General features: G+C 35.2%; 4 protein-coding genes across 5 annotated transcripts; 3 read left to right on the top strand and 1 right to left on the bottom strand.

Annotated features, from left to right (window-relative positions):
* The first annotated feature begins 3,111 nt into the window (after positions 1–3,111).
* LOC106332440 (disease resistance protein TAO1-like) lies at positions 3,112–7,927 on the top strand. The gene is made up of 4 exons (XM_013770899.1): positions 3,112–3,759; positions 4,378–5,473; positions 5,548–5,838; positions 6,148–7,927. Exons 1-4 carry the CDS (start codon positions 3,137–3,139, stop codon positions 7,834–7,836), a joined length of 3,699 nt encoding a protein of 1,232 aa, XP_013626353.1. The 5' UTR covers positions 3,112–3,136; the 3' UTR covers positions 7,837–7,927.
* A 1,465-nt stretch (positions 7,928–9,392) lies between these two features.
* Positions 9,393–9,939, top strand: LOC106332902 (60S ribosomal protein L29-2). Its single transcript, XM_013771393.1, has 3 exons — positions 9,393–9,457; positions 9,541–9,644; positions 9,733–9,939. Exons 2-3 carry the CDS (start codon positions 9,543–9,545, stop codon positions 9,814–9,816), a joined length of 186 nt encoding a protein of 61 aa, XP_013626847.1. The 5' UTR covers positions 9,393–9,457; positions 9,541–9,542; the 3' UTR covers positions 9,817–9,939.
* A 1,283-nt stretch (positions 9,940–11,222) lies between these two features.
* LOC106335888 (serine/threonine-protein phosphatase 4 regulatory subunit 3-like) lies at positions 11,223–18,226 on the top strand. 2 transcript variants are annotated; one of them, XM_013774551.1, is made up of 24 exons: positions 11,223–11,554; positions 11,753–11,833; positions 11,920–12,019; positions 12,094–12,178; positions 12,279–12,328; positions 12,890–12,969; positions 13,068–13,127; positions 13,431–13,530; positions 13,625–13,702; positions 14,025–14,092; positions 14,391–14,459; positions 14,542–14,619; positions 14,708–14,803; positions 14,925–14,995; positions 15,108–15,185; positions 15,310–15,403; positions 15,517–15,618; positions 15,927–16,120; positions 16,221–16,335; positions 16,595–16,726; positions 16,795–16,902; positions 16,983–17,092; positions 17,170–17,295; positions 17,391–18,226. In XM_013774551.1, the coding sequence occupies exons 1-24, from the start codon at positions 11,492–11,494 to the stop codon at positions 17,872–17,874; spliced, it is 2,622 nt and encodes an 873-aa protein (XP_013630005.1). In that variant the 5' UTR covers positions 11,223–11,491; the 3' UTR covers positions 17,875–18,226. The 2 variants fall into 2 exon arrangements, 1 of the variants encoding a protein (XP_013630005.1); XR_001268779.1 differs by lacking the exons at positions 16,221–16,335; positions 16,595–16,726; positions 16,795–16,902; ... (1 more) ...; positions 17,170–17,295; positions 17,391–18,226 and having other exon boundaries at positions 15,315–15,403; positions 15,927–16,117.
* Positions 18,227–21,010: 2,784 nt separating this feature from the next.
* Positions 21,011–22,813, bottom strand: LOC106333639 (INO80 complex subunit B-like). The gene is made up of 6 exons (XM_013772060.1): positions 22,597–22,813; positions 22,136–22,517; positions 21,967–22,067; positions 21,536–21,625; positions 21,329–21,456; positions 21,011–21,229 (listed from the first exon to the last, which is right to left on the bottom strand). Exons 1-6 carry the CDS (start codon positions 22,795–22,797, stop codon positions 21,094–21,096), a joined length of 1,038 nt encoding a protein of 345 aa, XP_013627514.1. The 5' UTR covers positions 22,798–22,813; the 3' UTR covers positions 21,011–21,093.

Below are 22,813 nucleotides of genomic sequence, written 5' to 3'. Positions count from 1 at the left end.
AAGGATTTGATTAAGCATTTGATTTGAATTTGGATTTGAATAGATTTATAAGTGTTTTAGAGAGTAAAATACAAAGAAACAAATATTGAGTTATAGCTTGTTATTTTGAATGGATTTGTCTTATAAATTTTTCTCTAACAAAAAATGTCCAATATCTCACGTATACAACAAAAATTTCAAATAATCCATGGCACTTTCATCATGCAATATTCTATTATAACACCAACTTCCATTTTTCAGTAGAATATGTCATCGTTTCTTTTTTGGTAGGAGTATGTCGTTTCTTTTGAACAAAAAATTATATTTCCTGATTTTTTTATTTTCTATTATTTCTATATTGATTTTCCGTTTTCCATAACATGTGTCATGATTTCTATATAATCTTCATTATACATACATAATTTTATAAACACACAAACACATAAAACCTAAAACCAGAAGCATCAATGGGAGAATCACATCAAGAAACACAAGACCCATCGCAAGAACGAGAAAAAGGTTCATATATTCAATGGAGTCCTGAAGAAAATAAAACTTTGATCGATTTACTTTTAGATGCAGTTGCTTCGGGTTTGCGTGACAGTAATGGTACATTCAGCAAATTTACGGTAGAGAGACGAATTCTACCTACTCTCAATCGAATGCATGGATGCAATATACTTTGTTTTATTATAAAGCTGAATTTATTGCAAATCCATTTGATTGATTTTAATAATCCATTTATTTTGATTCTGAATTCCGTATGTTTGATTTCGAAATCTATATGTCTGATTTAAGAATCAACGGATTTCTTAAATCCTAGAAGAATTCTCAAATCCATTAAAATCATAGAACCAATAACCCCTACTAAAGCCCTCTTTGCTCATCCCTTGAGTCTGCCAATAAATCTGAGAATGGAGAGGATGATGAATAAAACAGATGTGAGGATGATGAGTAAAAGAGATGTGTTGTAAGCAGAGGAATATGGTACATGATGACTCTAGTCTCGCTCTTGGCTCTAGCCATATCAATCAATCTTCTCTGGCCAAAACATGACCCATCAAAGTCTCGGTTCTTCAAACACTGAGCCGTGAGTGCCACAACATTCTATGCAGTGATGCTCTTCAGGTATTTCTTTTTTGCCGAACCTGTCTCCCATGTCAGTACCCTTATGAAGAAGTTTCCAGATCTTTTGAACTCGCCTTTGATTTCGCGGTTAGGGAGGCGTAGTCAGAATCTGATCTCACTACTTGCCTTAGTTGTAGTCATCTATTCGCCTTTAATATACAAAGTGGGGATGCAAGAGTATGTTGTATCCGTGTCATTAGCTAACATTCTCTTTGTGATGACGCAATACTTTTTACTGTACACAGTTCGGTAACAAAACGAAACAATATTTACAATACTTACGTCCTACCAAACATCAAAACATTTACACGAATTATCCTCGAGGACAAAAGATGCAATGCCTCGCTAATCCCAAGAGCTCTAGGTTAGGCCAATCACATCCCTCTGAAAGCCATGGGTTACTCATCCACCATGTGATCGTATCTTCTTCTTTTGTTTAACTTTCCTTTTAAGATTTAACTTCAGCTATGACTTATGCGTCTCCTAAACAATGTGAAAACTAGGTAGGCACGGGATAAATATTATATAAATTAGTTTTACGTATTACATGTTTTTTTACATATTATTAAATAATACATATATATTGATAATTATAAACTCAGTAAATATTACGTATATGATTAAATTGGTGCAAACACATAAATAAATTTTATTAATTCAAACAAACACTTTTTCTATTTTATATGATATAAAATTAAGTTTTAATGATATTAACATAGATATATAGTACATTTTTAATTTTTAATATTGATACCTGTTAAATAATATTTTATACTCGTATTGTTTTTTGATCATTTGTATTTTCTGTAACAAAAGTTTTGAATTACCGATAACAATTTTTTGTGGGATGTTTAATAGTTTTAGTCATTTATAATTTTTAAAACATTATGAAAAGTTTTAAAACTAAATATTAAGTTGTCAATATTTGTTCAAATTTTTTATCAAACGAAAAATCAAAGCAACTTTCAAAATTAAAATACATATGTTATATGGTACATAATTTATTTTAAAAAATATTAATATTTATTAAATGAGACTTCTTATTATATAATTTTGTAATCATTTATATCTTGTTATAACAAAAAATTAAACCATGAAAAATTCAATGTGAGATTTTTGACAACTTTGGTCATTTATATTCATTTTTAAAATTTCAAAATATAACATATACAGAAAAATATAAATTTTTACTATATTAATGTGGTTGTTTAATTTATTTTAATATGTTAAATTTAAAAAATGATAGAAAATAGACTAATTTTTATCAAATCTTTATTATTTAAAATCATTAATTGTCATATATACTTTATCCACATTTGGTAATTCTGTTATTTTTATTTAAGGAAATAATGAAGAACATTAATAATCAATTTATGATTAGTTTAATAAAAAGTTTATTGTATATTTTAATGGACCAACATATCTTTCTAAAGATTCTAAAAATGATTGTGGTGATAACACGTGCCTACAAAAAATGTTATAATGCTTCTCTTTTTAATATATAGGGGATATTAGCCGGTTAGCACGTGAGAGTAATGGGGTTTGTTATGGTCCCGGCAAGCCCAACCCAACATAAATTCGGTATGCAAAGATCAAAAGTGGTTCAAGATCATATAATGGGGTTCTTGTCTTTTTACAACTTTTAAAGGATGGAGTCAAATTCTGTTTTCAGTCAATGTTTTGACTTTCTTACCACTCACAAACCTTGATGCCCAAGTTGTCTTAGTCTACAGAAAATATATTAAAACTTCCTGGAAATGTCCCAGTGGCAAAGAAAGACTTATATGATGGTGCGAACGTACTTACCTTGAAAGGTTCTCAGATGTCCCAAAGTTTCTGTGGAAAGATAGCTTTTTGGGATAAGAAAACTGCACGAAGCTTCCTGCCTTGCTGATATTAATAAAGTCAGTCAATGGAGTCATTAGTCATCGCTCTGTGTTACACACAATATAAACATAACTTCTTAGTTAATCATTTCACATTTTAAAACCATTCCTTCTGATCTTGATCCTCTCTCTCTGCCATACTAATGGATTCTCCTAGTTTATATCCTGCAATAGGCTTCTTGACGCTTTTGGTTACAACGTTTCTTATGGCTTATAGAAGATACAAACTCCATCAAAATAAAGATTTAATAGCTTCTTCCTTGTCTCCTTCCCCACGTTCATCTTCTTTGTCTCCTTCCTCTCTTCCATCTTCTGTGTCTCGAAACTGGAGACACCAAGTCTTTCCTAGCTTCCGTGGTGAAGATGTCCGCAGAGGCTTTCTCAGCCACATTCAAAAAGAAATCGAAAGAAAGGGAATCACCCTATTCATTGATAACGATATCGACAGGAGTAAGTCCATTGGTCCTGAGCTCATAGAAGCTATAAGAAGATCAAAGATATCAGTTGTCCTTATCTCCAAAAACTACGCTTCTTCAACATGGTGTTTGAATGAGTTGGTGGAGATCATCAAGTGCAGGAAAGAGCTGGATCAAATAGTGATGATCATATTCTATGAAGTGGATCCATCTGATGTAAAGAAGCAGTCTGGAGAATTTGGAAATGTCTTCGAGAAAACTTGTGTGGGGAAAACAGTGGAGGACGTTGCAAGATGGAGAGAAGCTCTAGAGGAAGTGGCCAAGATCGCTGGCTACGACTCAAGGAGCTGGTTAGTCATCTTGATACCTTCTCATGTTTCTAAATTAATAATATTAGGACTATAATATTTTATAAATTTATTAATTTACAAAAAATTATTTGTAGTTTTTTTATTCTACAATATATTTTTATAAAATAAGACAAACAATTGATTTAAATTTTAGAAATCTAACTTTAAATTATTTTTATTTTGTGTATATGAAATAGGTTTCATAGAATTTAAATGTATTTTTAGATATAGTTTTATTGAATATTATCAAAATATAATGAAGTGTTAGAGAAAAAATAGAGATAAGCTCAATTGTGACTATAAAACAAACAATACATTGTTTTGTTTGTACTTACATAAACTGTATAAATAAATTATTAATTTATGATTTTGATGAGATCACATATTTACATAAGATTTTCTATAAAATTATTATCTTATTATCTTATTGATTTGTATTATATTTTGAATCATTCGAGACCGATGAAATTTATTAATTTATCAAATATTAATTTATAGAGTTTTTACCGTATAGTATAGTTTAAAATCAATTAACACTAGTACTGCATTTTAGTTTAAGGAATGTTTCTAGGCAGAGGTAGTTAATGAAGCAAATGTGATTGGTCTCTCATTTGTTAGGAACAATGAAGCGGACATGATCGAGAAAGTTGCTAAAGATGTTTCAAACATGTTAAATGTTGCTGCACCCTCAAGTGGTTTAGATGAATTAGTTGGCATTGAGTCTCACATCACGGAGATAAGTTCAGTTTTGTCCTTAGCCTCAGATGAAGTGAGGATGGTTGGAATCTGGGGTCCTGCAGGGATCGGAAAAACCACCATTGCCAGAACTTTGTTCAGCATAATCTCTCATGACTTTACACACACTGCTTTTGTGGAGAGTACAAAGAGAGGGTACAATGATGATACTGCGTTCAAGTTGCATTTACAAGAACAGCTTCTGTCTAAGACCTTAGATCATAAGGATCTGAAGATAGATCACTTGGGTGTGGCTGAAGCACGGCTGAAAGACAAGAAAGTACTTGTAGTTCTTGATGATGTTGAAGAAGCAATGCAGCTACAGGCCATGGCTTGTAAAACTCAGTGGTTTGGCTGCGGAAGCAGGATTATCATTACAACAAAGGATATCAAAGTTCTAAAGGCACATGGGATCAACCATGTTTACCATGTTGGTTATCCACGTTGGTCTGAAGCTCTTGAGATCCTTTGTCTGTCTGCTTTTGGTCAGAAGTCTCCCTATGCTGGTTTCGAGGAGCTCACCATGGAAGTTGTAAGCCTTGCAGGTAAGCTTCCTTTAGGTCTAAGTGTGTTTGGTTCATATATGCGAGGAATGTCCAAAGATGAGTGGACACATGCACTTCCTAGACTAAGGACAAGCTTGGATGGAAACATTGAGAAAGTATTAAGGCTCAGCTATGATGCTTTATGCGATAAAGATAAAACTCTGTTTCTTCATATAGCATGTTTTTTCAAACATGAGAAAGCTAAAGACATGTTAGAGTGTCTTGAGGAGAGTGACTTGGACGTCAAGCATGGGCTTCAGGTCTTAACTGAGAGATCTCTCGTATCTATCAACAGAGTAGATTACTTGCTGATGCATAGTTTATTACAACAAATGGGTAAAGAAATCATCGGCAAAGAAGACATAAATGAGCCTAAGAGACGTAGATTCTTGATGGATGCTCATGGTATCTGTGACGTGCTCTCAGACACTACAGTAAGTTTTTAACAGTCTTTCTTGGCCTTTGCTATCATTTGATAAACTAAACCATATGTGTTTTGTTTCTTCAGGTCTCTGGAGCTGTTCTAGGCATAGATCTTGACATAAATGCAGTCAAGGAAGAGCTAAGCCTTGACGAGAGAGCCTTTGAAGGAATGTCTCGTCTTCAGTTCTTAAGAGTCTACAATGACAACAAACTGATCTTACCAAGGGGTCTGAACAACCTGCCTCGTAAGCTTAGATTATTACATTGGTACAGGTTTCCCATGAGTTTTTTGCCTTGTGAGTTCCGTGCCGAGTTTCTTGTAAACCTTAAGATGCAACACAGCCACCTTGAGAAGCTGTGGGAAGGAACTCCAGCTGTAAGTACTACTAGCTTTCATAATAAACATACTTTGTGTCAACTTAGATGGCTTCCAACTTAAGATCCGATCCCTTCCAACTTGCGCCAACTTTGGATTGTATTGATGTAGATCGGGTTGGATTGTATGGATCGGGCTCTGATCTCATTTTAAGTTAGATGAGTTTCCAACTTAAAAACAATTGACCAATCTCTCTTATATATTACTTTCTCTTATATATCACTTAAGATCTCTTCAAACTTCCTATATGAGATATTTTGTCTTTAATACTTTGTGTGCTAATCTAATTCTTAAACATTTTCTGTGCAGCCGCTCAGGTGCCTGAAGAGGATGGATCTGTCTTACTCCTATCACTTGAGAAAGGTCCCTGATCTATCAAATGCCACTAATCTTGAGGCATTGATACTCACTGGTTGCAGAAATCTGGAGGAGCTTCCCTCCTCTGTTAATAACCTCGAGAGTTTAGTTGAGTTGAGATTAAAAGGATGTCCAACGCCGAAAGATCTTTCTGCCAAGATCAGCTTGTGGAAGTCTCCTTCTCAAATCCAGGTCTTTGAGTGCTCAGGGTTGAGAGTTCTTCGTGATGTGGACACAACAGGTGTAACATTGTCTCTGTACTGTGATACAAAGATTAAAAAAATGCCTTCATGGATCAAGCTTTTGTCACATCTTCATACAATAGCATTGACGAAGTGTCATAGCCTCAAGGTGTTCCCTAGAGTTCCTAATAGCATTCAGGCGCTGGACTTAAGCGAGACAGGAATACAAGAAGTTCCTGCATGGATCAAGAATCTCTCACGTCTTACAAGTCTAAGTATGGTGGGATGCAAGAAGCTGAAGATCATTCCTACAAACATCAACATGAGATCTCTGTCTTCTCTTGATCTCAGTCACTGCACACGATTGAAAACGTTTCCAGAGATTTCTACAAGACTTGAGCGTCTCAATCTGGAGAACACCGGTATCGAAAAAGTTCCTTTATCAATAAATTATTGGCTCTATCTTGTTGATTTGAGCATGAGAGGTTGCAAAAGCTTGAAGGTGTTCTCAAACGTTCCTGATGACAGCATGGAAGTGTTGGACTTGTGTGGTGAAGAAGAAGAAGAAGACCGGTCTCTTCATCTTGACCTTAATGGGTGCAAGAACCTTGTCTCACTCCACCAACTTCCAGGTTCCCTCATATACCTAGATGCATGTAACTGTGAGTTGCTGGAGACAGTAGATGGTTTCTTTTACAATCCACAAGTCAATGTCCATTTTGACAACTGCTTGAAACTGAATGAAGAAGCGAGAGAACTCATACAGACATCAGCTTCAAGTCTTGCTGTCTTGCCCGGTGGAGAACTACCTTCATACTTCCACCATCAATGTACTGGAAGTTTTCTAACAATCCCTTTCATCAAAGATAGGGACATTCCTGATAACTTGCGGTTCAAGGCTTGTGTTTTGCTGAGCTCTTTCTCTGGCACACCAAGGACGTTTGGTGTATCTTGGTGCATTTTTTACACACGCAAGGCTGATCCAGTAGGTCATGGTTTGTGCTTTTTTGCAAAGGAGAAACTTGTGAGAGATCATTTGTTTACATTCGAGGGTTCTTTCTCTTTGGAAAAAGACAAGGATCATGGAGAAGTGGTGGAGTTTTGGTTGGTTTTTCAAATTGTAAATGAGCAGAGACTGAAGGGGTCTTGGAAATGGGAAAGCGTGGAATCTGATTCTCAGAAGTTGAGGATAATGGGATGCGGTGTGAGATTCTTGGACGTTCTTGGAGATATGGGTGGTTCAAGCTATCAAGTAGAAGAAAAAACTAGAAAAGTAAAGAAAGCAAATCCTTTTGAGAAGAATAAAAAAAGAAAGAGAAAGAAGAAAGTGAATCCAGTTCCCTTTAAGGACAATGAAAAAGGTTCTGAAGATCTTTCAGATACAGATTCAGGGTCAGGATACAACAACAGCTTACTATCCATTGTCCCCCGACTTCCTCTTATAGTACATTATAACTGACATGTATAGTAAAATGTATATGTTAAGGCCAAACAAAAGCAACAAGAGAATATGTTCACTGCTTTAAAACAGAGGAACCTTGCTGTTAAAAGAGGAGTTAAGAGCATTTTAATGGAGGATTCTTAGGATGGAGTTCTTAGCGCAATGTAAGAACCTGTTTCTTAATTTTTAAATATCTTATTTAAGAGCAGATTCTTAACTTTTTTAGTTAAAAGTTAAGTGACAGTTTTTTATATTCCGCTAAAAAACCCAACCTAAGAATCCCCCAATAAACATGCTCTAAGGGACTACTACTAAAGTCTGATAAAGAAATATACATTAGAGTTAAGAACATAAGTAAAGAAGCAGAAGATAGTTAAGTGGCTTTAGGTGCAAACTTCATAGCATCATTAGTAATAGGTTTCTTAAACTCAGTCTCTCAACTTATAATTAAAATTAAAAGCGTAAAAATTTGGTGGATAGAAACATGTGTAAATCAAGTCCCTTAAAAAAGTAAATTTCTTAGATAATTTTTATTCATTTTTCTAGTGTTTATTTTTATTTTGTTTTTAAATTTATATTAATTATATTTTGATAAACTCTTATAAAAGGGACTGCTGTCTATGCCTTTATAGTTTTGGCATACTGTATACTTTGTACTACTTGTTATATGATTCAGTAGATGTTTACATAATTTAGATGCTTTCGAATTCAACATTAAGACCAAACATGCTTTCTGATCATCTCTTAAGTACCTGCCCACAACATCTAAATGGTAAAGCAAAACAAATGCATGCTTTGTGATTATTGCATGCAACCCATGTAAATTACTTGTTAACTCGTTTTCAAGTTATCCCTCAGATACAGATTTATGGTTGAGATATAACAACAGCTTCCTCTCCTTCGTAACATATCGTAAGGGGTATGTATAGTATATGTTAAGGCCAGACAAAAGCAACAAGAGAATATTGTCACTGCGTTAAAATAGAGGAAACTGTGGCTGCTACAAAAGGCTGATAAAGAAAGAGTCATCAGAGTTGAGAAGAGAAGTAAAGAAGCAGAAGATAGCTAAGTGGTTTTTTAGGTGCAAACTTTTAGTTTAGCATCTTTGCACACATAGTACTACTACTCGTTATAGGATCCGGTAGATGTTTAAATAACTTACATTTTTAGATGCTTTCAACCAAACAGGCTTTCTGAAACATATGTCCATATATAGCATCCAAAGTGTTTAGATTCATCTTTATCTACAGTTTCTTTGGTTGTCTGTGTAGAGATTGCATGGCGTTTGATGTCAACACTTTTACATTTCATTTGTACTGATCGTAATGCTTTAATGATCATCTATTCTAGACTTCTAGTATATCTTTAATGTATATCAGTTAATTCTATTCAAAGTTTGCATTCCAAGTTACTGTTAATAGTCAAACTTGATGTTTTTCCAGATGTATCATGATTTTGGGTTCATTTGGTAGGCTTAATATAAATGAAAGCAGGGCCCAAATATGTATTTGTGGCCCATACGATATATTAGGGCCATTTTAGTCATTTAAACTTCACTATAAATTCAACAAGAAGCTAGGGTTTTGTTGTATTTGTATCGCCGTAAGCAACTCTAGCCGAGCAGATCTATCCGACGCAGGTTAGCCACTTCTCTCCGACGATACTTCTCTTTCTTTCTTCTTGTTTTTTGTTCGTGGTTTGATTGAATAGTTTTTTACACAGAGATGGCCAAGTCAAAGAATCACACAGCGCATAACCAGTCTGCTAAGGCACACAAGAACGGAATCAAGAAGCCTAGGAGGCACCGTCACACTCCCACCAGAGGAGTAAGTCTTTCATCACAGCTCAGAACCTAACGTTCCAGATTTTGATTTTTTGGTTTTAGAGTTTGATTTTGATGAAATGTTGTTACAGATGGACCCTAAGTTCTTGAGGAACCAGAGGTACGCGAGGAAGCACAACGTTAAGAGCGGCGAGAATGCTAGCGTTGAGGGATAAGCTTTTTATTTTTGTGGTTTTTTTTTCATGAAGTTGAGACTGTTTCAGTTCTATTTTTGATTATGTTTATGTACCCTTTTAATATCATTTGCTCTTATATTTTGCATTTCTTGATTTGGTTTAGCTTGTTTAATGGTGTAGACTGTTTCAGACTTCTTCTCCATGTCTAGGGAACGTAGTGAATCTATATGATTGGTTCGTATTAAACAATGCATGTTATGTTTCTAGGTTTTGTTTGCAGGAGAGTAATGGGTATTTAACTTTGGCACTCCTTTTGTCTCCTTGTTTTAGTTTGCCAAACTTCTATATTGGTTTTCTCTAGTTTAAGCTGGTGTATAAATGTCACCACATAGTTGATGGACCATTGACACTGTTTGGTGTACTTTATTGTTTGTTTTGTGAATGGAAACCGTGTGTGAATATCAAAGCGTGCCATCGTCTCTAATCTTAGTATATGCCTAATTAGTTAAAATCACATTTATAATAGTTTTTAAGTATATTGATGAAAATAAATCCATGGCCAGAAGAAAATTAAATTAATTTTTGATTATTTTCTCCTCAGTTTTCGACTTACTTATAACATGAAGATCACACTGTATCGAATAAGAAACCCCGTTGTTAAAAATGTGATTAGACGTAGGGTATGAATGGTGACCAAGGAACGACGAGGAACAAATGCATTCCCTAACATTCCTTAAAAAAATCACCATTCATAAGGAATAATTTTTCCTTTTCATTCCCTACCATTCCTCTTTTTGTAGAGAAATAAAGAACAAATTAATTCCTTGTTAAATATGGGATGGAACAACCATTCCTTTTCATTCCTGCAATTTTGTTCCTCTACGTTCCTTTTCTATTCGTTCCTCTTGTTTCTAGAATGGTCACCAGTCAGACTCGTAGTGTTTGGGATAAACCATGGTGGATTTGTTAAAATCCTGGCTATAATTGGTGATTATGTCAGAAATAAAAATCGTAATTATTGTAAAAGAAAAGAAATAATTTGTAATGATTATGACGAAAGAACCACTTCTCAGTGCACGAAGTATACACAGCTCGTGCCGTGATTTCGATTCCTCGCCTCTCCTTTTTATTGCGCTTTTGGACCGATCTACCAACTACCTAAAGCCACGTGGGTATTTACTTGACCACATAGTCAACGCACTTCAGAGCCTCACTAATCTAACAGACATGAGCTACCAATATCCCAGGCTGTCATTTCTAATGAGAGCGAGCAGATTCGCGGGAAGAGAGCGCGTGGCGATGTATGCCTCGCACTTAATGGCCCTTTTTGTAGATATCGATAGTTCCTGAGGGGTATTAGTGGAATATTGACCATAACGTATGAAGAACTATAATATTTTCCACTGCTTTAATTTTATTTTCCTTTTTTTTTCCTTTCTTCTCTCTTCTTTCGCATTTCGAAGGTTAGAGAAAGCTTTCGCAGAAGAAAAAAAAAACTAGAGAGAGAGAGAGAGAGAGAGAGAGAGATTGTCAATTTTATTTTGATTCTCCGTATGGTAATTAGGGTTTCCTATTCGATTTCGTTCCCTTCGAGAGCTGAATCTCCCGCCTTTATCGCCGGCGTCTAGTTCTGCTCCAAAACCCTAATTTTGCTTCGGTGTCAGCATCTTCACTTTCTCGGCTCGATTTGGTGTTGGAGGTGGAGAAGTCAGTCATGGGCGCCCCTGAAAAGTCACAATCCAATTCCAATTCCAATTCCAATTCCAGTTCTATGCAGGTGTGTGTGTGTCTCGCTCTCGCTTTGGTTACTTGATTCGAGCTAGGGTTTCTTCGATTAGTTATGTTACTATGCTCCCTGATTCATAGCTACCTAGCAAATCACTGTGCAATTCAATTGATTGACAGTATATAAACGGTATAAAGTTGTGTGTTTGATGATTTTTTTTTGTTGTTGAATTGAATCAATTTGTTTTAGAGAGTGAAGGTTTATCATTTGAATGAAGATGGTAAATGGGATGATCGAGGGACCGGGCATGTAAGCATCGACTATGTGGAGGTCTGTTTTTTTTTTATTCTATTTGACTTATTCGGTTAATAAACTTTCAGTACTTGTTTGCTTAATGGAAATGCTATGTGATGCAGCGTTCCGAAGAGCTCAGTCTTTGTGTAACCGATGAAGAAGATAACGCGATGTTACTTGTGCATCCCATTAACCCTGAGGATATTTATAGGAAGCAAGAAGGTAGGTTTTTTTGTCCGTCGTGGGTTCTGTTTTTGTGTGTGTGTGTGGATAAGTGGTATTTATTCAATGTACAGACACGATTATCTCATGGAGAGACCCTGAGCGTTCAACAGAAATGGCTTTGAGCTTTCAAGAGACTGCTGGGTGCTCTTATGTATGGTTAGTGAAGAAATTTTCTCCTATTGTCCCCTTCTTGACATCCTTCATTCTTATACGTGTTAGTACTCTTGACTGCAATTATGGTTTTTGTAATATTCAGGGACCAAATCGGCGCTACGCAACGGAATTTGCATTTCAGCTCTCTGAACAGTAAGAATTTTCTTCTGGAGGATTTATATTTGTTGATCTTTGTTAATTGTGACTTGCTTTTTGTTTAGCATATACTTACTATGTACGTTAAGTTCTGTGTCACGGAAGTGAATTTAAATAGTGTTTCAAGCTTTTGTAGTAGTAATGCATGGTTCTTAGCTAGGTTTGTTGAACCGCCTTTTAATATCAGAATATTTTGTGTATATTTGTTTCAACATTTATATGCTGATTGAAACCTAGCTTCTTACTAATCTTGATATTCTTCTTATATGTAGTATATGCTTAATCTATTCGACTCTATCCTGATTTGATTTAAAGTTCTCATTTAATTTTTGCTGTAAAGTAACTTGAGGGTTTTACTTTGTAACCGAGTTATCAGATATCATGAATCATCCCTTAGCCTCTTTGGCATTTGCATTTCAGATTAACTGATAGCAGACAGTGTCTACAGCACTTTCATGGTGATTGGATTGTTTGATCGTTTTCCAAGGACACAGTCTGCATCTTGCAAGTTGTATATATATTTTACTTCTGATTATGTAATCATCGGTGATTGAGCAGGTGAAACTTTTCACAGCTTGAATAGCGAGTTGAGGGAGCTTCCTGCTGTACAGCTTAGTACACTTCCCCTAATACTGAAGGTTATACATTCTACTGGCCCTATGTTTTTTTGATGTCTCGTGTGTGGTGATTCCTGGGTTTAGTTTCAAATATTTTGTTTTATCTTTCCATCTTGCAGATTGTTACGGAGAGTGGCATGACAGACCAGATGCGTCTAACTGAACTTGTATTGAAGGATGTAAGTTATTAAGTATTCTTGTCCTTGCCAGTTCAGTTTAGTGTGATATTAAGCTTGCACTCGCTCGGGAAAATCTTATTGCACGCTTAAGTTTTTCATTTATTCTTCCAGTGGTATTATATTATTTATGTTTACTTACAAGTTACAACCGCTAGCAATAACATGTCCGTTGATATAGTAGAGCCCCATATTGATTTGTTTTCGTCTTTTGGTTACTCAAAGTTTGTGATGTCAATGTCAACTCTTCATTTTTTACTAATTATAATAGTTTATCTCCTAAAGCTACCTTTTCCCGTGGTGCAGAATGATTTCTTCCGGAATCTGATGGCTGTGTTTAAAATATGCGAGGAATTGGAAAATGTTGATGGCCTTCACATGATATTCAATATTGTCAAGGGAATCAGTTAGTATTCACATACATATCATTGTCACGTTTTCCATCCACATTTTATTATTTTTCTCTTAATGTACAGCATTTCTTGTGCTTTTATATGCAGTTTTGCTCAACAGTTCTCAGATCTTGGAGAAAATATTTGGAGATGAGCTGATCATGGAAATTATTGGATGCCTTGAGTGTAAGTTTCACTTTGATGTCACTAGTTGAATCTAATGATCCCTTAGTTTTGTAGCTGGTGGATATATGTAGGATAGGCCTTCTAGATATTTACACTTTCGAGAAACGTTCTTGTGGTTTCATATCCTTAGTCATACATGGACAACGAGAGCTTATGTTTCTTGATTACTAGGTGGAGAGTTTCTTGCTGGATCAAATAGACTTTTTCTTAAGGGTTTGTGTATGCGACAACAAATATTATAGCCAATGTGTTGCTTTCTCTTTTTTTGCCCGTTGCCTCGTATTTAGCAAATATTTGATGCTGCATGTTGATCTTCTGATAGATGATCCCGGTGTTCCTCACTCTCAGCATCACCGGAATTTTCTGAAGGAGCATGTCGTTTTTAAGGAGGTAATACAATGTTCCCTCATGTTACTGATTTCATGTAGTACAGGACCACTAACGTAGACTGGACTTGGAGGAATATTAGAAACGCTTTCCTTTTACAAGAACAGAATATGCATCCTAGAAATGTTAGGTATAGTTTCTGTTTTTGTTAAAAAAGAATTTGCTCACTATGGATACTTTGGGATTTGCTTTCATTGACATTTAGAGCGATTAATCTAGGATGTTTAGAAATTTTATTCTTGGAGTCTTTACTCTTTAGCTGTTTAGCATAGCTCTTTATTTTTGCTCTTTATTTGTGCAGGCTATACCAATTAAAGATCCGTTAGTCCTGTCAAAGATACACCAAACGTACAGAATTGGCTACTTGAAGGTTGGATCCCATCACTTTTCGTCCAACTTTTATGCCTCTTCGTTACGGTATTAGGTTTCTCACCTATTGTCACATTTTACAGGATGTTGTCCTGGGCAGAGTATTAGATGATGCTATTGTTGCAAACTTGAATTCAGTTATCCATGCCAACAATGCCATTGTAAGTTATCCATGGAAATGCTTTCAAATATATGGCATTGAGATAATGGATTCCAGAATTTTGTTTAACTGAAGTGCATTTTCTCCAGGTTGTTTCATTGCTGAAGGATGATAGCACTTTTATTCAGGAATTATTTGCAAGGTTTAGGTCACCTTCTACATTTATGGAATCCAAGAAAAATTTGGTATTTCCTGACTTCAAGAGGCATTTGTTATTTTCTTTTATGCCTCAACACATCACCGTTAAAAAATATTGCTTTTCAGTTGAGTTAGTTGGACTGATATGCCTCATTCTCTTTAAAATAGGTATATTTCTTGCACGAATTTTGTAGTTTAAGCAAGAGCCTCCAAGTGGTGCAGCAGCTGCGGCTTTTTAGGTATGTACTCACCAGAAACTAAATTCCTTCTCTTTGTTAAGTGCTTCTTTAAGAATCTTCTTTAGGGATCTGTTTCTCAGTTATCGTACTTGTCTTGTCAATTATTTTTCAGGGACCTTGTCAATGAAGGAATTTTTCATGTCATAGAGGAAGTCTTGCAGATTCCAGACAAAAAACTCGTATTAACTGGGTATACTATTTATTAAAGCCGATAGCTCATTCTGGTTACTCTGTTTCTTTTTTCTTGTGGCTGTAAGAAATTTTAGTGGTTATTTGCAAGCTGCATACTCAAAGTAATATTGTTGTGGATGCAGAACAGATATCCTGATTCTTTTCTTGAATCAAGACCCCAGTCTTTTACGTTCTTATGTTGTTCGCACAGAAGGAACCCCCCTTCTCGATCTCCTGGTAATTTTTTGTAAGCCTTTGGGTTGTTTCGTCAGCTGAAAGTTTTTTTTTTTGCTTTCTTTTTTGTGTGTTTTAGATTTGAGTTATAGTTGTCTCTCTTGATTATGTAACAGGTGAAGGGAATGATGGAAGACTTTGGTGATAAGATGCATTGTCAATTTCAAGAAATAATCCGAACATTACTGGATACAAATGCATTGTCTGGTGGAGCTCAGGTGCATCCTTCTTTCCTTTCAATTTGTGATAAATATAGAGGGTGGTATCCTCCTCCTGTTTTTGTACTGCTTTGGAATCCATTTATAGTCGAGCTTGCTAAGAAAAGTTTCCGTCAATAACTTGCGTATCCTTGAATCAGCAGACTATAAAGTTCTTTCTTGAATTTTTGTTTTCACTAGTGTTTTTCAAGCTATCTGCTACAATTTTCAAAGCCCTGAGTCTCTGTGTTGCTACCCATGTTTCTCTTCTAATATGGTAGATAGACATCCTGATTTGTATTATTTACTGACCCATCTCATTTTAGCAGAGATCAACTATCTTGGATATTTTCTACGAGAAACATCTACCTGAGATAGTGGATATTATTACTGCCTCATGTCCTGAGACGTCAGGCAATACATCCGAAGGTCCAGCGAGAAGGATTCGCACAAAGCCTGAAGTCTTACTGAACATATGTGAACTGTTGTGCTTTTGCATCATGCAAGATTCATCCAGAACAAAGTAATCATGTTGATGCGTATTTAAAAAAAAAAATCTGTTTAATTCTCATGCTGGAACCCGTTTAATAAATACTTTTGTGCACTTTCATCTTTTTTCACAGATGCAGTTTTCTCCAAAACAATGTGACTGAAAAGGTCTTGCATCTCACACGGAGAAAGGAAAAATACCTTGTGGTTGCTGCTATAAGATTTGTCCGTACTCTCCTATCTGTGCATGTGAGTGGATTTATTTGAACCCGAAACGATATACAATTGGTCATCTGAAAATAGTTCCTGAACGCTCCCAGTAAATGAATAACTGAATCATATTAGTATAATAGCGATTCATGCTTTCTGCGAAGTAGTTAGATAAACTTATCCTACTTGCTTGTGACAACTAACCTTTTCTTCTCCACTGACACCACCTTTGATATTCCATCATGACTACATAATATCTCATCAGATGACTTACTTTCTGAATATATTTCTATTGCAGGATGATTTTGTCCAGAACTACGTTGTTAAGAACAACATGCTGAAACCGGTTATGGATGTCTTCATTGCCAATGGGAACCGGTACAATCTGTTGAACTCAGCAGTCTTGGATCTGCTTGAGCACATACGCAAGGTTTTTTTTCATCCTTTTCCCCCTTTTGTGTATTTAGTTATAGATGGTATCATTTTCTTTATGTGTAGGGAAATGCAACTCTGTTGCTCAAATACATAGTTGATACGTTCTGGGACCGGTTGGCTCCGTTTCAGTGCTTAGCCTCTATCCAGGCTTTTAAGATCAAGTATGAGCAGGTATTGCTTCAGGATCCGGATTTTTTTTTTTACTTTAGAAAAAGTTGTCTGTATCTTTGTTCAAACAATGTTGTCTTCAGTGCTTAGAAAGCGCCGTACCGAAAAGCAGTGCTGATGAGGTTGATCCGAGAAGAAAAGTTGAGGAGCGTGCATTGGATAAAGAGGAGGAAGATTATTTCAACGAGGACAGGTTTATCTCTGGCCGTTAAAACATTCTATTTTTTTTTCTTCTGCTTGAACGTTTCTCACACATTTAAGTACTGACAGCGATGAAGAAGATTCTGCATCTGCTTCTAATACACAAAAGGAAAAACCTGCCTCTAATACACAGAAAGAACAACCGAAGCCTCCTCATCTTTCAAATGGAGTGGCTCCAAGCTCTACTTCTTCCAGGTATAGTAGTTTAGCTCCACAATGAAAATTAATGAAAATTATTTGAAACATTTTTGTCTGATGGGTTTTGTTTTGCGCCTCTATCAACTATATAGCCCGAGGTCTGGAGGCTTGGTTGACTATGAGGACGATGAAGATGATGAAGACTATAAGCCGCCTCCTCGGAAGCAGCCAGAAGCCTCTGAAGAGGACGAAGGCGAGCTCCTTAGGCTGAAACGCAAATCCCCTTTAATAGAAAGGGAACAAGAGGCGTCCAAGAAACCACGGCTGGGTAAAAATTCGAAAAGAGAAAATGTATTTGCCGTGTTGTGTTCGACGCTAAGCCATGCAGTGCTAGCCGGTAGGAAAAGTCAAGGCACCACTGGATCTCCAGCACGGTCGATTGTAGCTAAGGAACCAGAGGACTCGAGAAGTAGTGAAAAGAATAACAGTAGCAATTCAGATGACGAAAATCATAAGGATGATGGAGTTTCTAGTTCTGAACACGGAGCATCATCAGACAATGGAAAGCTGAATGGGGAAGAATCCATGGTAGTAACTCCCAAATCATCACCTGAGATGGCTGTAAATGGATCCTGAGATTTCAACACCTCTGGAGTTCTATATAAGTTGTGGCTGTGGACGGAAGGCACTCTCATAGGTGCAAATAGAAAACGCTTCAGAGTTTTAAGACTGAGAAGGAGACGTGAGAAAGTTAAAGAAAGCTTTGTGGCAACAAAAGGAGCGGAACAAGTGTATAGTGAGCGGCTGTTTGAGATGTAACAGGGTCGCCGTCCATAGTGTTTGCAGCCGGGATAACTTTTTAGTTTAATTGTTTCAGTTTAAAAACAACAATGTATTTTTTTGGTTTGAATCCTATCTTTTAAATTTAAATGTCTATAAGTTATTTTGCTTATATAATACTATAAAATACCTATTTCCAGTAAATAAAAATGTGTGAGTTATTCATTTGGTTTAATCTAATTCAAAAAGATTAAAATATGACATTATAAATGTAATAAACTACAAAATAATATACCTTCTAATATAACAATAGAATCTTTGGATCTAGAGAACATATCTAATTTAAATAAATAGTCAATGGGTTTAAAATTTTGAAATATAGAATGAAACTTATAGTATAAAATCAATGTGTTATAAATATTTTAATTTTGATTAAATTATTGATTTTTTTATTCTTTGTTAAAATTGACTTTTTGTTCATTTGATTATGTATGTTATTAGAGTAACTAAGGAAGGATACGAGTGCATTTAAATATAGCATATGATTAGGGTAAATAAATATATTTGTTATGCCAATTTATAAATGAAAAGAAATGTATAATAGCACAAGTTGTAATATTAGTGCAAAATTAAAAGATATAAAAAAATACGTCAATATTAATAATATAGATATATTTATCTTTGGAAAAACTTAACAGTCTCTGATTTGATCAAAGACATCTTAACACATTCTCTGATTTGATCAAAGACATTATTAACTAACTTTTTCTTAGTTACAAGCTTCTAATGGTTTTTTTAAACGATCCTCTTAATGGATATTCTCATTCTCTGTGCTATATTTTTGATGAACATCCAAGTAGTGTTATCAAAATAATGTTTTAGATGCTACAAATGAATAATATGATTTTGAAATCTTTTGTATTGTGAGTTTGGATTTGATATGTATCGGTTACAAATTCTTAAATGAAACAAAGAATCCAACACTACCGCCCTGGTTATGTCAAAATATGTCAACCACACAAATCTCACATTTAACTTTTTTCAATGTCCACTAAAATTGAAAAGCTAAATCTAGTCCACTAAAATCGAAAAGCTTAATCTAGTAGGCTCATCAGAGACCACCACAAGCTGGTTGGTTAATGTGTATTGTGGCATTTGAGTGGAATCGGGGAAACAAATAGTGTGGCTCATGTCCAAGATGGGTTCATGTCCGCAAATTAAGGTTAATGTTCAATTCTCAATACATCACATTTTAAAGAAACATGATGCGGGTGCTGTGGGGATGCTTCGAAGCCCTACTCTAGATGAATTGGTCAACGATTGTTTGTTAGTGAATGCTTTGCAGAGGGGATGTGACCACACATCCTCGAGTTTATCTTTTAAAAATCTTACGTGTGCTACTTCAACACACTGCTTTGTAGGACGCCGAAAGTCTCACAATTCCAGGCCCAATTGACTATGAGACAGCAAGGCTAGATATGGAATATTCCAAATTAGCTATTAAAACATGTTTGCTTTTAACATATCTAGGGATGATCATTATCTTTTCATGTTTGCTTTATTGAATTTTAGTTGAGCATATCTACTATTAATCGTATGCTTGCAGATGATTGATAAAAAAAGAAGCTTATTTTCTTTAACAGATCCTCTTAGTGGATATTCCCACTCTCTTCGCTATATTTTTGATGAGCATCCAAGGACTGTTATAAAAATCATGTTTTAGATGTTAGAAATGAATAATATGATTTTGATATCTTTTGTATTGTGAGTTTGGATTTGATATGTATATCACTAGAGTTTGTTATGGTTACAAGTTCTTAAATAAAACAAAGAATCCAACACTACACTCCTAGTTATCTCAAAGTAGTCAACCATACAAATCTCACATTTAACTTTTCTTCAATGTCCACTAAAATCGAAAAGCTTAATCTAATCCACTAAAATTGAAAAGCTTAATCTAGTAGGCTCATCAGAGACCACCACAAGTTGGTTGGTTAATGTGTAAATGTGGCATTTGAGTGGAATCGGAAAAACAAATAGTGTGGCTCATGTCCAAGATGGGTTCATGTTTACAAGTTAAGGTTAATGTTCAATTCTCAGTAGACATACTATCTTTTTAGTTTTAATCTACATTACTACAGCTTGACATATTGTTTATATATTAATTATGTAACACTAAAAACAAAATTGGTTGTTGTTTAGTGGTATAATTCCATTTGTGGCCATGGAATTAGTTTTGAGTTCAATTCTTGTCAGTCATACTATATTTTTAAATTTAATTTACCTTATTACGGTTGTTTATATACTAAATATATAATTTTAAGATTGTAAAATGGTTGTAATATAGTGGTAAGATCATGGCCGTAGTATTTTGAGTTCAATTCTTAGCAACCACACTATCTTTTTAGTTTTAATTTATTTTACTACGGCTTAACATATTGTTTATATATTAATTATGTAATATTTAAATCAAAAGTGGTTGTAGTTTAGTGGTAAATTTTATATTTTTTTAAATTTAGTTTACATTACTACGACTCAACATATTATTTATATATTAATGATGTAACACTAAAAACAAAAGTGGTTATAGTTTAGTGATAAATTTCATATTGTTTTTTAAATTTAGTTTACCTTACTACTAGTCAACATATTATTTATGTATTAATTATGTAACACTAAAAACAAAAGTGGTTTAGTTTAGTAGTAAAATTCCATAATTCTACTCAACGACTATTTTTTCTAATTTAATTTATCTTACTGCCCAAAATTTGAAATGATGATGTTATTTGAGGCCCAAGGATCTAACAATCGAAATGTAACCCTCTTTGATAATTAATGTTTTTATTCAATGAGCCCATATTTGAAGGGGAAATGTAATATTAAGCCTTAAAAATGAGGCCCAAGAAGCTAAACCGTGCGAGCTTTCATTGTTAAGCAAAATTTGTCGTCAACTGATTGGTTTTGTTGATGATGAATGTTTCAGTGAAAACAAGTATCGTAGGCGGAGGTTTGTTCATGTTAAAAGAAACAATTACGTGTTTAATAATACATTTTGAACAAAACTCTGTTAAGCAATTAACAATGAATCAAAGGTTGTTGCATAGCCTTGTAACAATTGAGACTGCATAGTGGTAGCTTCGACTTTGAGTCCCTGTACTTGTACGAGTTCTCACAGTTTGGTCCCACACATTTCTCACGTGTTGGAGGATAACTGAAGAAAGATCCATACAAAAACACAGTTTAATACCTCACACATTCCAAATATTATGGTTTCTATATACTATACTTATACTCAGATTCTTGCATATACCTGCAGGTGATTGGCTTGAAGATATCTGGAAGACCAATGTCTTCAGAAAACGTCAAAGTTGTTCCACTTTGACCAATAACTAATCTGACAGTGTTTGATGCGAGTGTGCTTGCTCTTGTAGCTCTCTCCTGTGAAGATGAAGTTAACACAAAGAGAGACAGATAGAGACAAAAGATAAGAATGTCATCATCAGCTATTTTAAGGTACCTGAGCTCGTTCTTCCTGTTGTTTCTTAATCTTCTCCTCTTTCTTCTTTCTCCCTGAGTCTTGCCCAAGTATCTTCCTGATAGCTTCAGCCTGGTGAAGAAGACAGATGATCTTAGACCGTTACAGGACTGTCTTGGCATTATTCAGATAAATATACTCCCTCTTTTTTTTAATAGATGATTTTTTCAAGATTTTTTTGTTTGTTTCAAATTACATAAAATATTCAACTTTCAATGTAAAATTGATTGATTTTTGTGCTATATGACTTATTATATTCTACAGATTATTTTCTAATTGGTTGAATTATGGTTAATTAGGTAGTTGATGATGTTTTTGTTTAGAAAATCTATAAAATTAAATGCTTTATTGATTTGTGTGCACAACTCCAAAAACATCAAATAAAAAGAAAGGGAGGGAGTATTGAACTTAACCTCAGCTTCTTGAGCAGCCTTTTCAGATAGCATTCTTCGTCTCTGTGCAGCTTCAGCCTTCTTGGATTGTTGCTCTACCTCAGAAAGCTTCTGTTTTTGTCCTGTAAATGGGTTTACAGAATCAGCATTTGCAGCTATTCATCAGAAAGGGGGACAAGATGCAACTCACTTTTAGAAGAAAGGCAAGGTAAGCCATCAGGAAACTCAAGAGGACTCGACCCGGTGGGAGCCCGGGTACGTGTTGTAGGAACGTGTCCACTCGTTGATCCTTCCACAAGCGAATCAACCGTTCCCAGCCGCAGCTTACTCCTTTCAGTTACAGCTTTTTTGTCTGATGAGAGATGTTCTCTGTCTTCAATGTTTGTCTGATAATCCCTTGTGAGCCTTTTAGACTTTAACTTCTCGAGGTATCTAATCTCCTCATCGTCACTGTCTTGTTCTTGATCCAACAAACGTTTTTTAAGACCTCGTTTGGTCTTTTCGGTCATGGATTGATGTATCTCTCCTAGATACATAGTTTTCTGCTCTGGTACATTCCCTTTTACCTTATCCTGCATTAATCTCAAAACATTAGGCAAGAAACAAAACAAAGTTCAACAATAACTAACAGACAAAGAGTTTATATTATACCGTGGTGGATTTGGTACGAGTAAGGCCACCGCCAAGCTTAGGCTTCAGTTTCAGTGTGTTGTCACTTGAGGGTGGCATGAAAGTGAAACTATGCAAGCTCCCTTTTATATCACGGGGTCGACGAATCAGAGGGCTTCTCCTTCTCCTATCCATGAAGCCAACAGATAAGGTAGAAGTTGAACCTTCATAGACTGGCTCCATTATCTTCAGATTTCAG

The sequence above is a fragment of the Brassica oleracea genome, chromosome C3 (genome assembly GCF_000695525.1).
Source record: "Brassica oleracea var. oleracea cultivar TO1000 chromosome C3, BOL, whole genome shotgun sequence".
Lineage (NCBI taxonomy): Eukaryota > Viridiplantae > Streptophyta > Magnoliopsida > Brassicales > Brassicaceae > Brassica > Brassica oleracea.
Note: the sequence above shows the minus strand (reverse complement) of the source record. Positions and strands in the feature narration are given on the sequence as shown.